The following is a 13,656-nucleotide window of genomic DNA, read 5'->3' as shown; positions in this document are numbered from 1 at the left end:
TCCCCATCCTCTGCTCTTGCTGGTAAAGTGGAAAATCCTTTTCAACCTGCCTTGCCAAGTTTCACATCTTAGGGTGCATTCAAGCTAAAGGCCAGGAAAACAGGAGGGCAGAGATCTTCCCCTCCTTGTGTGCACCCACACTTACTAGAGGGGCTCTCTCTTGGCAGGGGGGCTGTGGAAATGCTCGTCAGCTCCTCTCTGGCCGTGCGGCAGCTGAAGCAGTTGTGCTGCACCCATGGAACGGGGGTCTGGCTTTGCACAAGGGAGAAAGAAACCCGAGGGGCTGTTGGGGACATTGGAGCCCCTTGCAGTTCCTCTGCCTTGCGCTTGTCTGTCCAAAGCAGGGGTGTTTCTGTACCTGAGCTCCTGTGCTGGCTGCCTCTCTCCTTTGAGGGGAAGCTATGCAAAAACTGACTCCTCTAAAACCAGGAATCTTCCCTTCTGCTGTTTGAATTAAAGTGTTAATAAACCCAGCAGCAAACTCTGGATCAAGTGTTTCAAATGCCCCTTTGTTTAATTAGCGGCGCCTCTGCCCACAGACACAGGCAGTGCTGCCCGGCCGCGCAGCCCAGGGTGGGAGGTGAGGGCTGAGGACACAGCACCCAGAAATTTCTACTCTTCAGAGGCGCAACATCTTGTACCAACTATTTTCTTGCCTCCTTTCTGTGTCAGCTGCCAAGAAACAAAACATTTGTGGCTGAAGGACTTAAGTGAACTCGTGGTATCTCCTGGGGGGCTGCAGGCAGCAGGCAAAGCCCCTTGCATGCTTTCCTCTGCATCCAGGGCAGCAATAAGTAACTCAGCTGGGCTGGGGCAAGGCTTTGTCCTTTGGCCATGGAAAGAGGGTGACTGGCCTTTGCCTTGAAATCCACCTTGCTCGTCTCCAGCAAGTGTCACCCTGGGAATGGGCCCTCAGGTGGCCCCTTGCTCCATGAGGAGTGGAGGAAGTGTGACTCAGTGTTACCAGGAGCGTGTTAACCCCACAGCAAACATGATTTTGCTGATGCAAGGGTAACGGTGGTGACGCCTGAGCAGGCAACATGGATCCCTCCTCTTTGGGACAAAATTTAAAGTGCTTTACGAGAGGCCAGCAGGTAGACCAAAGCTTCCTGCTCCCCGGGGGACAAGGATCCAGGGCAGCAGGGTCCTTGGGCAGCCCTGTGCTGTGTGGCACAGCAACGCAGGGGTGATGTCACCTCTGGCAGTGGGAGGTCAGAAGGGGCACAGCGGTTATAGGTACTTGCTCCTCAGTGGGCTGCATGGCTGCCCGTGCCTCCTCTCCTCCTGCTGTGCCCCAGCACACAACGAGCATCCCGCAGTGCCACCAGCAACCTGTGCAGGGCTGCAACCATACAGCACATCCTGCTGCAGCTGAAGGGTTGCGTGGAGCAGACTTGGCCACTGCCTGCCCATCCCTTATGGCTTGTTGATGTCTCCCTGGTGGTGTTACTCCTTCCAAAACTCCTGAGCTCAGGAGCCACCTGTGAGACCTATCTACAGCTGTGGCCAGCAGCTGCCTTGGGTGCTCAGGACCGTGTTCCCTCTTGGATGTTGATGCTCATGGCATCCTGGGATGGAGATACAGTGATGCCAGGACTCTCCCTGCCTCCTGGGGCCCTTGATGTGTTACATGCACCTTGGGCCAGTGAATCCCCCCATAGGAATCCCAGTTCCAGTGATACCTGCACCCTTAGCAGTGAGCAGGGCTGGGCGGGCATTGCCTGCCCCCAGCTGCTGCTGGCACCCTTGCAGTGATGGCACATGACAACTTCCCAGCATGGTGCTAAGGGACAAACACTGCAGGGAGTGACCCCTGCTACTCCCACTGTTGTGCCCCCACCTGTGTGGGCTCCTGGGTGGCAAAGCCACCGTGGTGGGGACACGAGACAGGCCGGAGCAAGTGCTGCGGGTACCTTCTGCACTATGGGCCTGCCAGGCAGGCGAGTGCAGCCCCTCCCACAACCCACCCTTCTTGGGGAGCTGCCAGGGTCCCCTGGTGCCAGAGGAAAGCTCAGCCACAGCCCGGTTAGAAACACAGATTTATTGTGACATCGGTTTGCAACCAGTGCTCAACCAACCCAGAGGTGACTCCAGATCTGCACAGACAACCTGACCCACCCTGTGAAGCCTCCATGGCCCCCGGGCTGGTCCCTGGGGGCACAAGCCCACCCACCCCATCCAGGCAGGCTTAGTGGAGCTCCAGGCTGGAGTGCTGCTGTGCCAGGGGCTGCCTGTGGGCTGGCAGCACAGACGAGGGAACAGAAGCCGGATTCAGGGTCCTTCACCCAGCCACCAGCTGAGATTTCTAAGCAGTCACAGGACCTTCAGGATCCCCATGGAGAAAATGGGGTCAAACCCCCAAGTATGTGAGCGAGAGGGCTGAGCACGGGAGATGCTGCTGCATTCTCTCTTCTTACCATGCTCCCTCAGGGCCAGCCTGGATGCCCTGGGGAGCAGGAGAGGTGCCAGCCTAGTTCCCCCCTGCAGCTGCTACACGTATCCTGTCAGGTTGTAGGAGTTGAGCTCGCTCTTGGTCTTCTGCGTCTGGCTGACGGAGGGCCGGGAGCTCTTGCCTGCCAGCAGCCGGTGCTGGTAGGTGCTTGCGTAGGTTGCCGTTGGGTCCCGGGCAGGGCAAGAGGTGCAGAGGATGAAGCCACCGATGAGGGAGAGGAGAGAGGAGGTGATGCCCAGGTAAAGCGCCTCCCCGAGCTCGAACTTCATGCTGTCGGGGAGGACGGGGTTGCGGAAATCCTGCAGCACCACGTGGATGTTCCACACCACTGGGATGAAGCAGAGCAGCCCCCCGAGGGTAAAGACTGCGCCGCCCGCCACTGCCACCCGGTCCTTGCCTGGCGAGCCCTGGCTGAAGACAGTGCACCTCATGCCCACAACAGTGAGGAGGCAGGCAAGGGAGGAGACGGCACAGGAGGTCACCATCAGGGCTTGGGCCGCCTGGACGTCAGTGGGGAGGTTGAGCAGGGAGCTGTAGATGTCACACTGGGTGATGCCCGTGCTGTACGTGGCGCACTCCATCCACAGCCCCTTGGTGAAGCTCACAGCTGTCACAATGCTGGAGCCGATGTAGGAGCTGGTCTTCCAGCTGGGCAGCAGTGTGGCTGTCAGCGTGCCGATGTAGCCCAGGACGGCCAGGGCATAGCCCAGCAGCTGGAGGCCCATGGAGACCATGGTGGGGGCTGGCTGTCACCTCCCCAGGGCTTGTGGCTTCTCACCTGGCTCACCAGCAGCTCGCTCCCGCACGCTTACCTTCCCATGGCCCTGCCGGAGGCTCCGCTCGCTGCGCCGCAGCTCCACCCGCTCCCGGGGTGCTGGTTTTGTGCAGGAACCGGCGCGTGGGTGGGAGTCCGGGGGGAGGAGAGGTTACCTGCAAGAGTGGAAAGCAATCCCTCCCTGATTAACGATTGACCCAAGCCCGTGGAGGAACGCCAAGAGTCGTTTCACCTCCGCTATCTCCCCAGCCAGGCTTCAGAGGCAGAGCAGCGCCGCAGGGAAGGACACCCAAGCCTTCCCTTGCACCGGGGACGCAGGCAGGGATGGAGAGGCAGCCACTGGCAGGGGGAAAGTGCCTGCTGCCTTCCTGGGGGGTCTCCTGTTTTCTATGACGTCCCGAGCCAAGGAAGCTATGGCTGCGTCGTGTTATTTGGGACCTGCCGGAGGTGATTTCACATGGTAGCCCTGAGGCTCTGACAGCTGAAGAAGGGGGACTGCACCTTGTTCCCATCTGCACAGGGCTCACCCAAGGCATCTGCAGCCACCCACCACCCACCCTGAGCTGCTGAGGCTCTAGTGGGACAATGGGATGCACCCAGCTGAGGCTGAACCACAGTTATCAGCCTTTCCATGCTGCCAGGGGACAATGGAGGAGAAGGATGCATGTGACAGTGATGTCTGCATCCCCAGGAGAGCCCAGAGGTACACAGAGGGCAGAATTACATCAGCGCAAAGCACGCTGGCAGTGCCTCGGGGGTGCTTCTCAGGAGCGCCCGGCTGAGCAGAGTGACCCGTCCCTCGGTGGGGTGAGCACACCGGGGTGCAGCTCATGCTTGCTGCCACCAACAGGGTTTTTCCTGCTGGTGTCCTCTCCTGCCTGCAGCCCTGGACACAGGCAGGAGGGTTTGGCAGAGGCAGTGGAGTGGGGTGGTTTGTTTTCCCTCTGCGTGTTTCAAAATTCCCCCTCCTGCGGTGTCTTGCGAAACCGGACTGAGCCCATGCCAACCTGTGCTGACACCACAGCCAGTGGCCTCTTGCCCTGGGAATGCTCCAGCTGAGGGTGCTGCCACCACCCAGCGCCTCTGCTCTTCTCCCTGTCCCCTCCCCAGCTCCTCAAACGCTTGGTACTAAAGTTTCCCAACTTTCTGCCTCTTTTCCTGTGCACTAACCAAGACCCCCTGCTCTGTATCAGAGGTGTTGCTGCAAAAGAAACACCTGGGATGCTCAGGGTGCTGGCAGAAAGGCACAGGAGGGTCATGTCGCAGTTCTGCGGTACTTACGGAGGTGGCTGCAGACGCAGTGTGGGACCGAGGGTGGCTGTGGCTGGGGGGTCACCCAGGACTGGAGGTGGCTGGTCGGGGTAGAGCGAGCGGCTGGGGCCCCGGGGATCAGGGGCTGTGAGTTGTTTAGCTACGGCTTTGCAAAATCCACCTGCAAATCTCAGCCTGCATCAGAGGCTTATTGCAGATCAGAATTAAACCCTTTCAGTGTCGGAAGGACCGGGGAGCTGGGATGTCTCTTTTTGCTTGTTGTCTATTAATTATCAGAGTAGGTTTGCCTAAGCGGCTCAGGTCTGTGGCTTGCTGTCACCTTTCTGTCCAGCCTTGGTGGCTGGCAGGTGACTGTGGGCCACTGTCCATGTGCTTGCTTTGGGCTGCATCACCAGTGCTGGGGTCGGAGAGGTGGTGAAATACGGACAGGTTGAACTCCCTGTGCCCACAGGACAAACTCCAGCTTTCAGTTCACTCCTCCCAGCCCTGCTCATCCTCTGCGGGGTTTGTTGTTGTAAGACTCCTGGCCCAAATGAGGAGCAAATGGAAACGGTAATGAGAGCTGAGCTGGCCCCGTGCCCCCTCCCGCTCGCCAGCTGCTGCAGATGGAGAGGGACAGAGAGGGCCCCTGGTGACAAATTGTGCTTGGGGCTGAGCAGGGTCTGGCTGGCGTTTGGACAGGGGTGTTTGGATGATGATAGCAGAGCTACAGCAGGGACCATTTGCTATTTTCTTTCCTTGTCCCAAACTGAAACCCTCCCGGGAGCGGGAGGTGACCGCTCTGCCAGCAGCACCTTGCCTGAAGCACTTGGGAGCAGGGATGGGATGCGTGGCAGTGCGGGGGGAATGAGCCTTGCACTGTCATATTGAGATTCTTCTGTACCTCCTGGTATGGTCCACATCTCAAAAAGCCCACCCCTGCCATTCATCTTTCCTCCCTGTCCTCTCTCGAGTATCAGCCTCCTGCTTGCTTTGTACTTGCCAACACTGCAGCCCACCACACTGTCCCCATCACATGGCCATTGCACAGTCCCCATCTCATGCCTATCATGCTGCCCTGGCACTCCCCATCCCTTCCTTGAGTCCCCCCTCCCTTATGCAAATGGCTACAAAGAGCACTTAATCATCCTTGTTAATTGTATCTGCCCTCCACTGTTCCCCCCTGGGGATTTTCTCACAAACGGTGTCTAACTTTTCCCTTCTGTGTTTTGCTTTTCCACCAGAGTTCGCAGCCCCTCTGCCCCCAGCCTACCCCCGACTCTCTGTTTACACAACTGGGGCAAATTTCACACCCCGGGGACAGCCGTCCCCACACCCCCAGACCCTCATCCCCTTCCCTTGCCCCTGCCCTGAAGAATTTGTGAGTCACCAGCCAGGGCAGGGCTATAAAGGTGTCCTCGCCAAGGGTCTGCAGTGTCAGAGGGGACACGGTCGCTGCCACCATGGAAGCTGCTGCCTGTTGCCTGCCTCCCTGTGAGCTCCAAGAGCCCATAGCCGGCGGCCACTCAGCCCCGGCGCTGGAGCAAGAGCGAAGGTACCTGGGGGACTGGGAAGGATGGGGAGGGCAGGGAGTGTGTGGGAGGTGGGATGGGGAAGGATCCAGCGGGGTTTGGGTGAAGACAGCGTGGCTCCCTGCTCTGATGGGGACCCCTCTGATGCCAGAAGCTGCAGGTGGGAGAAGAGTGTGCAGAGCCCTGGGAGCAATGCTGCTCCCAGGGGTGTTGGTGGGTCTGGAGCAGGGTGAGGAGAACTGACACTGAGGTGACAAGTGCACCTGCATGTGCCCAGCACCCCAGCCATGCACCTGGGGAGGGTGGGTGGGACTGTGGGGCTGGGGGTGCATGGCTGTGGTGGCGGGGAGCAAGGCAAGGGTGGAGTGGGTCAGGATGGGCAGCCATCACACTAAACCTGCTCTCCGCACCTAGATTCCTGCCTCTCTGGAGACCATGGCTGCCCCGCGCAGAGGAGGGAACGGGGCAGAGGAGGGAACAGACGGACACGGTGAGTTTTACAACCCCAGTTTCCCACTGGCAGGGGTGAGGTCCGTGTTTGGCAGAAAACCAGCCTCTCGTCCCCGAGTCCTTCACCCCCAGCACTATTGTGGGGCAGTGCCATGTCCACCTCCCCGCACGCACCCCCCGCGTGGGGCAGGGCCAGGCAGACTCCCCCGGGCAGCCACGGGGCTGCCTGCTCCCAGGCCGGGCGGGCATTCCTCAGGGGGTTAGCAGGATGCCTGGGCACGAGCTTTGGAGCACGGGCGGGAGATTACACTGGCAAAAAGCCCATCGGGGTGAGGGTTAAATGCCAGCTGCCTTTGCAGGGGCATGAGGACCTAAACCCAGGGGCAGACAAGGGGGGAGCCGCTGGCTTCAGGGCAGGCTCACCCTGGGGGGATCTGCTGGGCGTGTGGGGCATCACCCCAGCCAAGGGGACAGAAAGGTCCCTGCCCTTGCTGCCAGCAGGACCCACGCTGTGACAGGTGGAGGGGCCGGCGGGAGCCCCAGGGCAGGTGCCATCCCCACTGTGTCTCCCCAGGCGTGGCCTCGCCAGGCGATGGCGGACGGTGGCCCCGACAAAGCGCTGGCGTTTTTCCACCACCCCGTCAGGTACGTTCCCCGCTGCCCCACGCGGGACTGAGGGCGGTGGGCAGGGCCCTCACCCGGCTGTGCCCCCGCAGGCTCCTCTGGCCCAAGTCCAAGTCGTTTGACTATCTGTATGGCGTGGGAGAGAAGCTGCTGGAGAACTTCCCGGTGCAAGCCACCATCTGCTTCTATGAGGAGTCGGGCAGCGAGGAGGAGGAAGAAGAAGAAGAGGAGGAAGAGGAAGAGGAGTCAGGGGACATGGCGGCAGGTCCAGACAACCCTGGCAGGACGGTGTGAGGGAGCGGTGCAGCAGGCGACGGCAGATTCGGCAGCAGAACGGTGCAGGCAGCCCGTGTGCGGGCAGCCCGTGTGCAGGCAGCCCGGCGGCGGGCACGGCCCACACCGCCCACACCGCCCGGGTCACCAGCCCTCACAACCCGGCCCCGCAGCGCCGCCCGCAGCTCGGAGCGCAGGGCACTACAACTACCAGCAGCCACTGCGGCACCTCTCGGAAGCTGTAGCTCTTTCTCATTGGCTTCCAGTCTCTCTCGGGTTGGGGGAGGAGCGAGTAGCACCGCCCACTTCCCTCCGCTCCGCGTTTCTATTGGAAGAAGGCGGTGCGCGCCGGCTGCGGGAGGTCCGATTGGCTGGGCGGGAGGAGGCGGGCCGGGAGGAGGCGGGGCGGCAGTGGGGCCTTCCCCTCCCGGCAGCGGGAGGGAGCGGAGCGCCGGGGCCGCCATGAGGTACGGGCGGGGCGGCGCTGCCGGCGGCTACGGGGCGAGGGTGGCAGGAGCCGCGGGGAGGGTCGTGGGGCGGTGGGCGGCCGTGGGGCGGTGGGCGGGAGCTGAGGGGCCGTGTGTGCGGTGCTGGGGTGGGGGGAAAGGGGCTGGGGGCGTATGAGCGGTGGAGCTGGCGCGGGGTTCCTGGGCGTTTGGGCAAGAGGAGAGCGGCGGAGCGGGGATGCGTGGTGGGGCGGGGGGTGACAGGGGGTGAGCAGGTGGCGGGGTTCATCTGGGACCAGAAAGCCCCGCTGGGTTGGGCAGGTTCGCGTTTGGGCTGGTGGTGAGTTGGGGTGGGGGGGGACACGACCCTGCTGTGGGGTCGCAGCAGAATCTGATGGGCGGTGGGAATAATTTGGAGCCGGGTTTAGGCAGGGCCGGTGCCGGGACGGAGGGGCTGGGGCAGGGGCTGGCCTGGGGAAGCGGGAGGACTGGCCGTGTGGGGTGGGACGGGGTCCGGAGGCTGTTTGGGAGAGCGAGGGGTCCTGGCAGCCCCAGGGACCCCACGGCCCCTGGCAAGCGGAGCAAGTGCAGCCGCATCTCCTTGCTGTGGATCTTGGCATGGAAAACCCCAAATATTGCTTGGATCCCGGTGAGCGGCTGGCAGCCGTGGCTACGTGATGCCAGGAGAGCTGGCAGCCTCCCTGCGTGCGGTGGCACGTCACTGGTGTCCATGGATCCCCCTGACCCGTGCCTGTGCCCCCCAGCCTGGTGAGGAGGTGCCAGCTCCCATTGTCTCCCCCACATCCCCCCCCGTGCCCGCTGGAGATTAGCGGGGGCCCGGCACCACGCGCCCACCAAATTTCCCCAGCACGATTTCCTCCTTTGGCATCAGTGACGGGAGCGGGGGCGGAGATGGGGGGAGCCCGGGGGAGACACAAATGCGCGACTGCAGCATCCTCACTCTCACGGCTGCATCCCTCGCGCCTCCTCATGGTTGCCTTAGCAACCTCCTATCGATGGGGTATTTATAGAGGAGGCAGACGCGTGTTGGGAAGCCGGAGGGGGGGCACTGGGACTGGGTGGGCGTCTGCTCGGTCAGCTTCCAGCTTCAGGCTTCTCTCGGCTTGCGTGGCTGTGCGGAGGCAGGAGGGATGCTGCTCGCCTTGGCGTCAGCGTGCGCGGTGGTTCAGCTTTTCCTGCTCATCGCAGCCGGAGGAGATGGTTAGGAATTTGTGCACGGAAATAAAAATAAGCATCTGGGTTGTCTGCCCTTCTCACAGGCATCGCTCGTGCTTGTAGGCTTGTGTAGACTTGGCTTATTGTTGTACTGAAATAAACCATCTCTGAGCTCTGACGCTGGGTGCGTTGGCACAGATATTTGGAAAAAACTTAAAGATAAATCTTTTCTGATGCATTAAATGTGTTGTCCAATGTGTGATGTAGATTACAGAGCTGGGGATCCTGACAAATCTGGTCTTGAATATCCCTGTTTCTGTGTCTCTGTTCTCCTGTCTATTAAAGGGTGGGAATGCCTGTAACGAGCAGCAATACAGAGTTTTTGTGTGGAAGCTGTAGCAAGTTTTCCATGCCATGCGTTTTTCTATCCTGTGGGTTTAGATCTCTTTGTAAAAAACTGATGACAACAAAAGCAGGTCAGGTAGTCCCTGCTCAGAGCTGATGCAGCCTGTGGGGGAATGCACGGGTCTGGAAGCCTCTCAGCTGCCCTCACATCCCCCAGAACGGCTCAGAAAAGCAGGATTGGGTACACAGTTTATTGAGGAAAGGCTTCCCGGTGGGGGCTGTGGGGTGCAGGAGGCAACAGACCCCTCCTGTGTAATTCTGGTGCTCTGCTGCTTTTCCTCACTCCTGCTTAAACTCCAGACACAGGTTTGCAATCTGAGTTTCACGAGCTGTTGGAAAGGAGCTGCTTTCTGCCTCTGGAGACAGCTCCAGGCTTGCTTGGCCTTTTGCCACTTTTGGTGCAGGAACCTCAGAAACCCCAGGAAAACCCAGAAACCACGGGAAACCTGATGTTGTCAGGGAGAGGTGCTGGATTTACCAAGAAGGCGGCTGTTGGTGGGGTATGGTAGAGCCTGCTGTGGGGGTGTGCGTCTGAATTCCCGCTTTTTACGTGAAATGAGAAGTGCATTTCTAGCCTTGCTGACCCCGTGGACAACCCTGTGCCATCCCTGACCCTGCTCCAGCTGAGCAGATTCAAGTGCTTTTTAGGATAACTCCGAATATCTGAAGTCCCGGACCTAAGATAAAGCATGCGGTTTCATTCCTGCTGTTTCTGTGTTTGCTCCTTCATCTGCAATAAATCCCTGTAGGGGCTGGTTAGTCTTGTCCCCTCTGTCTCCTGACAGAGCTGTGGCCTTGCCACAACAAGGTGTCATACAAGGCAAGAGGAGATGAGTCTGCCCAGAGCAGTCTGATCTTGGTGGGACATCAAGCACAGGGAGAAGGCAAAGCATGAAAAACAAGTGAGTGAAACTCCTGCGAGCAGAGACGGGTATACTCTACCTCTGCAGGACTTTGTTTCACTCTTCTGGGGTTTTGTTTGGTTTAGTTTTGCTTTTGAAGCACAAAATGTGCTTTTCCAGCTGCAGAGCTGTTGTCCTGGCTATGCAGGGAGCTCTGTCACTCCTGCTGCTGCACTTAGCTTGGCCCAGCAACCTTTAGAAGATGCCATACCTATGCTTTGTTGCTGTGTAGTTGGCTTTATGGCAGTGGAGAAAACAGTATGGCCCTGTTTATTGCAGATTGTGGGTAGGACTTGCAGAAGTGAGAACTGGCACGGCTGGGAAGTTGATTTAAAAAAGGGTGACTGCTTTACTTGTGTCCATCAATCCTTTCTGGAAAGGAGGAGCACCAGGCTGCTCTCAGCAGCTTCTGCCATGCAGGTCATCTTGTCTGCTCATAAGATACAGGGACTCTCCTTCATCCAGTTCTTCCCTTCCTACTTGGCTTGTCTGCAGCCCTCTGGGCTCCTTGGGCAGGGCCCTGGCCTCCCTGGGCTGGTGTGGCACAGAGACCTGCCCCAGGCTCCTGGAGAGCCCAGGGTGCCCTCAGCCCTTCCAGCCACGCGATGAGCGGGAGGCAGCGCGAGTCCTGGGCTCTTGGAGAGGCACCGCTTGGCTGGGAGCTGCTGTGGGTCCCACAGCCAGCACTCTGCTTTCTGCACGGATCTGACCCCGCGCAATGGAGGGCTTGGGCTTCAGGGGGTGAAATTTAAGCTGTTAGTGACTCTCCTGTTCTCTTCTCTGCAGGTAGACCGGAGCCCCCTCTAGCCGAGTGAGGCAGCATGGCAAGTAAGTGTTCCCCTGTCAAGACGGAGAGGTGGCAGTGGTGCTGGAGGAGAGAAGGGGGGTGTTTGGCAGCTAGTTCTCAAGGAAGGGGTGCCTGTGCTTTTTGGGGGGTGTTATTCTCTGTGGGGAGCAGATGCCGTTGGCTTTTATCCCTGGATGAAGTCTGAGGTCCGGCCTGACTTGTGCTTCTCTCTCCCCTGTGGAAGGTGGGAGCCAAGAGGAGGTGCTGAAGGGCTGACCTCCTCGTACGCTGCAGCGTTTCTTTATTTGCCTGATGCCCACTGTGCAAGACAGGCCTCCCTGAGGCTCTGCAGACTGACTGGCCCCTCTGCAGGGACTGCTGGTCTGCACCGACATCTCCTAACAGTGGTTTGTTTCATGGCCCATGACTCGCTTTCCCACGAGCTGCCTGTCCTGGGGGTCACACTGCCTTGTAGCCTGTGTGGCCAGCGGCACTGGAGGTCTGGGCAGCCACCTAACTCTGTTCCGCTGGCAGCTCGCTGCCCCTCGGCGTCTGCAGGATGGGAGATGTGGCCACGCGGGGCCAGTGGCTACAGCTGGGCTGAGTCTGGTGAGGGTGGAGGATGGTGTATGGTCTGTAAAGAGCTGGACTCAACCCTCCGTCCTTGCTCTTCTGGGCAGCCTGCACGGGGGCTGCACACAGCGACGTGGTGGGAGCTCGAGGAAGACGGTGGTTGTGAACAGGGAGATGCAGAGATCTGGTTGGGATCTCGGGATTTGCTCGGGGTGTCGCTGGAGCCCGCTATGGAGTTGGAGGCAGTGGCCACGCTGGGCAGCAGGAGGACCCCAGGGGTGACAGGTATGTCTTCTTTCATTATCTGTGTGGTGCTAGGTGGGGGAGGGAGCAGTGATCTTGAGGCAATGCTTTTAGAAGGCAGTGTTAATCCTCTGTTAATGAGGAAGGTACCTGGCTAGGTCCCTGCCTTCCTCCACTGTTGCCTTTTCTCCTTCCCAGAGCTCAGGTGCTGGCTCACCAGCACTTACTGGTTGTGGGAGGTGTCCCCTGTGGTGGCAGTGTCCCCCGCTGGCCAGTCCCCTTTATGTGACCCTGACATGCAGGAGAGGGCTGTGGTGGTCATTGTGTTCACCATCACGCCCTCCTCAGCAGCATCATGCAGCCCTGTCTGTCCCTCCGCGGACACAGCCGCATGTCACTGCAGAGAAGCAGCCCCGGGGGTGTCCCCACAAGCCGGACACAGAGCTGAGGGGTGGCGGTGTGACCAAGCCTGCCTGCCACCAGGGGCCAGCAGCACCTCGGGAAACCCGGCAGGGATGCAGCGAACCTAGCCCGCGCTCCTGCTCCCCCTGCCTAAAGCTCTGATCTTTCCTGAGCACCGGTTCTCCAGCTGGTGTGGGGAGACTTGGAGAGGCACAAGGGGTCAGTACTGAGGCTGCTGGGCCTTGGGAAGTCCCCTCTGCCCTGCAGTTTGGGGACAGTACCTGCTCAGCTGTCTGCTCTTTCTGTCCAGGCTGGAGATGAGAGTTAGCAAAGCTCTTGTTTCCTGAAAGCCAGTGGTTTTCCTGCCCTGGTCCCCAGGCACATGGGAGCTCTTTGCACTTGCTGTGTAAAAGAACCTGGGGTAGCAGTGACTTAGTTTCTGCTCTTCTGCCATTTCTAGGTCCCTGAGGATAACTGGATATGGGGAGAAGCACACACCTCTGTCGCATCGTACTTTCAGTCAGGACACTGCTCGGGATACCTGCCTGCCTGTGTGTTTTTATTTCCTACCATAGTGGCCAGTTCAGCACGGCAAAGCAGGGACTGGTCAAGGGACTGGTGTCTGCAGGGATGGAACACCCTGACACTGAGGCCTGCGGCCAAGCTTTTTGCTCCAAGGTGTGCTGAGGAAGTCAGGAAGAGGCTCAGACTCAAGTGCTGAGGCGAGGAGAGTCGATACTTCGGCCTGATCAAGGCAGGAGGCAAAAGAAGGTGAGGCCAGACTTCTCCAGCAAAGGATGGGCCATTTGCGGAATGGACAGTGTCTGTGTAAAGTTTCTTCTCATTCTGGAAAGGCTCAAGAGAAGGGTGGCCTGGCAGTCTGCTCCCTCTCCAGCCAGGACAGCCCTCCTCAGCTGCAAACGCCAAGGCAAGCTGATCCCTGCCCTCCTGCGAGATGCCGTCTGTGCCTCCTGAAAATGCTTTTTTGGTTGTTCCTTGTAACAGAAAAAAATACAACAAAAAAAGAGGTTTGCATAATAAAGTTGATTCTGAGGGGAAGTCTCTGACTCACATCATTCATGCTGCTCTTCATTCACACCTCAGTGGTTCAGGCCTCTGCAGAAGCTCTCGCTGAAGCAAGCCATTAATAAATCACAGGGGAAAAATGCACCCACACAGCACAAAAAGAGCACAGTGCCTCCAAGCATGGGATGGCATAGCACAGCAGTAGTTGCTTACACCATGATCTTGTCCCTGCCTTGACATTTACAAATGCTTCCACAAATACCTTGCTGTATTGTTTTGAGGATCAGGATACGTGAAAGGTAAAGCAGAAGGAAACCTGCTGGTCTCTCTGGTAAAGGA

The 13,656-nt window shown here is 59.2% G+C and overlaps 1 protein-coding gene and 1 long non-coding RNA gene across 3 annotated transcripts; one reads left to right on the top strand and one right to left on the bottom strand.

The window, feature by feature from the left end:
* Positions 1–2,490: 2,490 nt before the first annotated feature.
* CLDN2 (claudin 2) lies at positions 2,491–3,186 on the bottom strand (the record flags this gene model as incomplete). The annotated part of the gene is made up of 1 exon (XM_082061706.1): positions 2,491–3,186. The coding sequence occupies one exon, from the start codon at positions 3,184–3,186 to the stop codon at positions 2,491–2,493; it is 696 nt and encodes a 231-aa protein (XP_081917832.1).
* Positions 3,187–7,760: 4,574 nt separating this feature from the next.
* On the top strand, positions 7,761–13,346 carry LOC309444040. 2 transcript variants are annotated; one of them, XR_014184911.1, is made up of 4 exons: positions 7,761–7,824; positions 11,073–11,114; positions 11,754–11,931; positions 12,752–13,346. It is a non-coding gene; the product is annotated as an uncharacterized lncRNA (long non-coding RNA). The 2 variants fall into 2 exon arrangements; XR_014184912.1 differs by having other exon boundaries at positions 7,769–7,824; positions 11,318–11,931.
* The last annotated feature ends 310 nt before the right edge of the window (positions 13,347–13,656 follow it).

Source organism: Streptopelia decaocto (assembly GCF_964273445.1).
Source record: "Streptopelia decaocto genome assembly, chromosome: 10".
In the NCBI taxonomy this organism is placed as follows: Eukaryota; Metazoa; Chordata; class Aves; order Columbiformes; family Columbidae; genus Streptopelia; species Streptopelia decaocto.
This window is presented reverse-complemented; position numbering and strand designations above follow the sequence as displayed.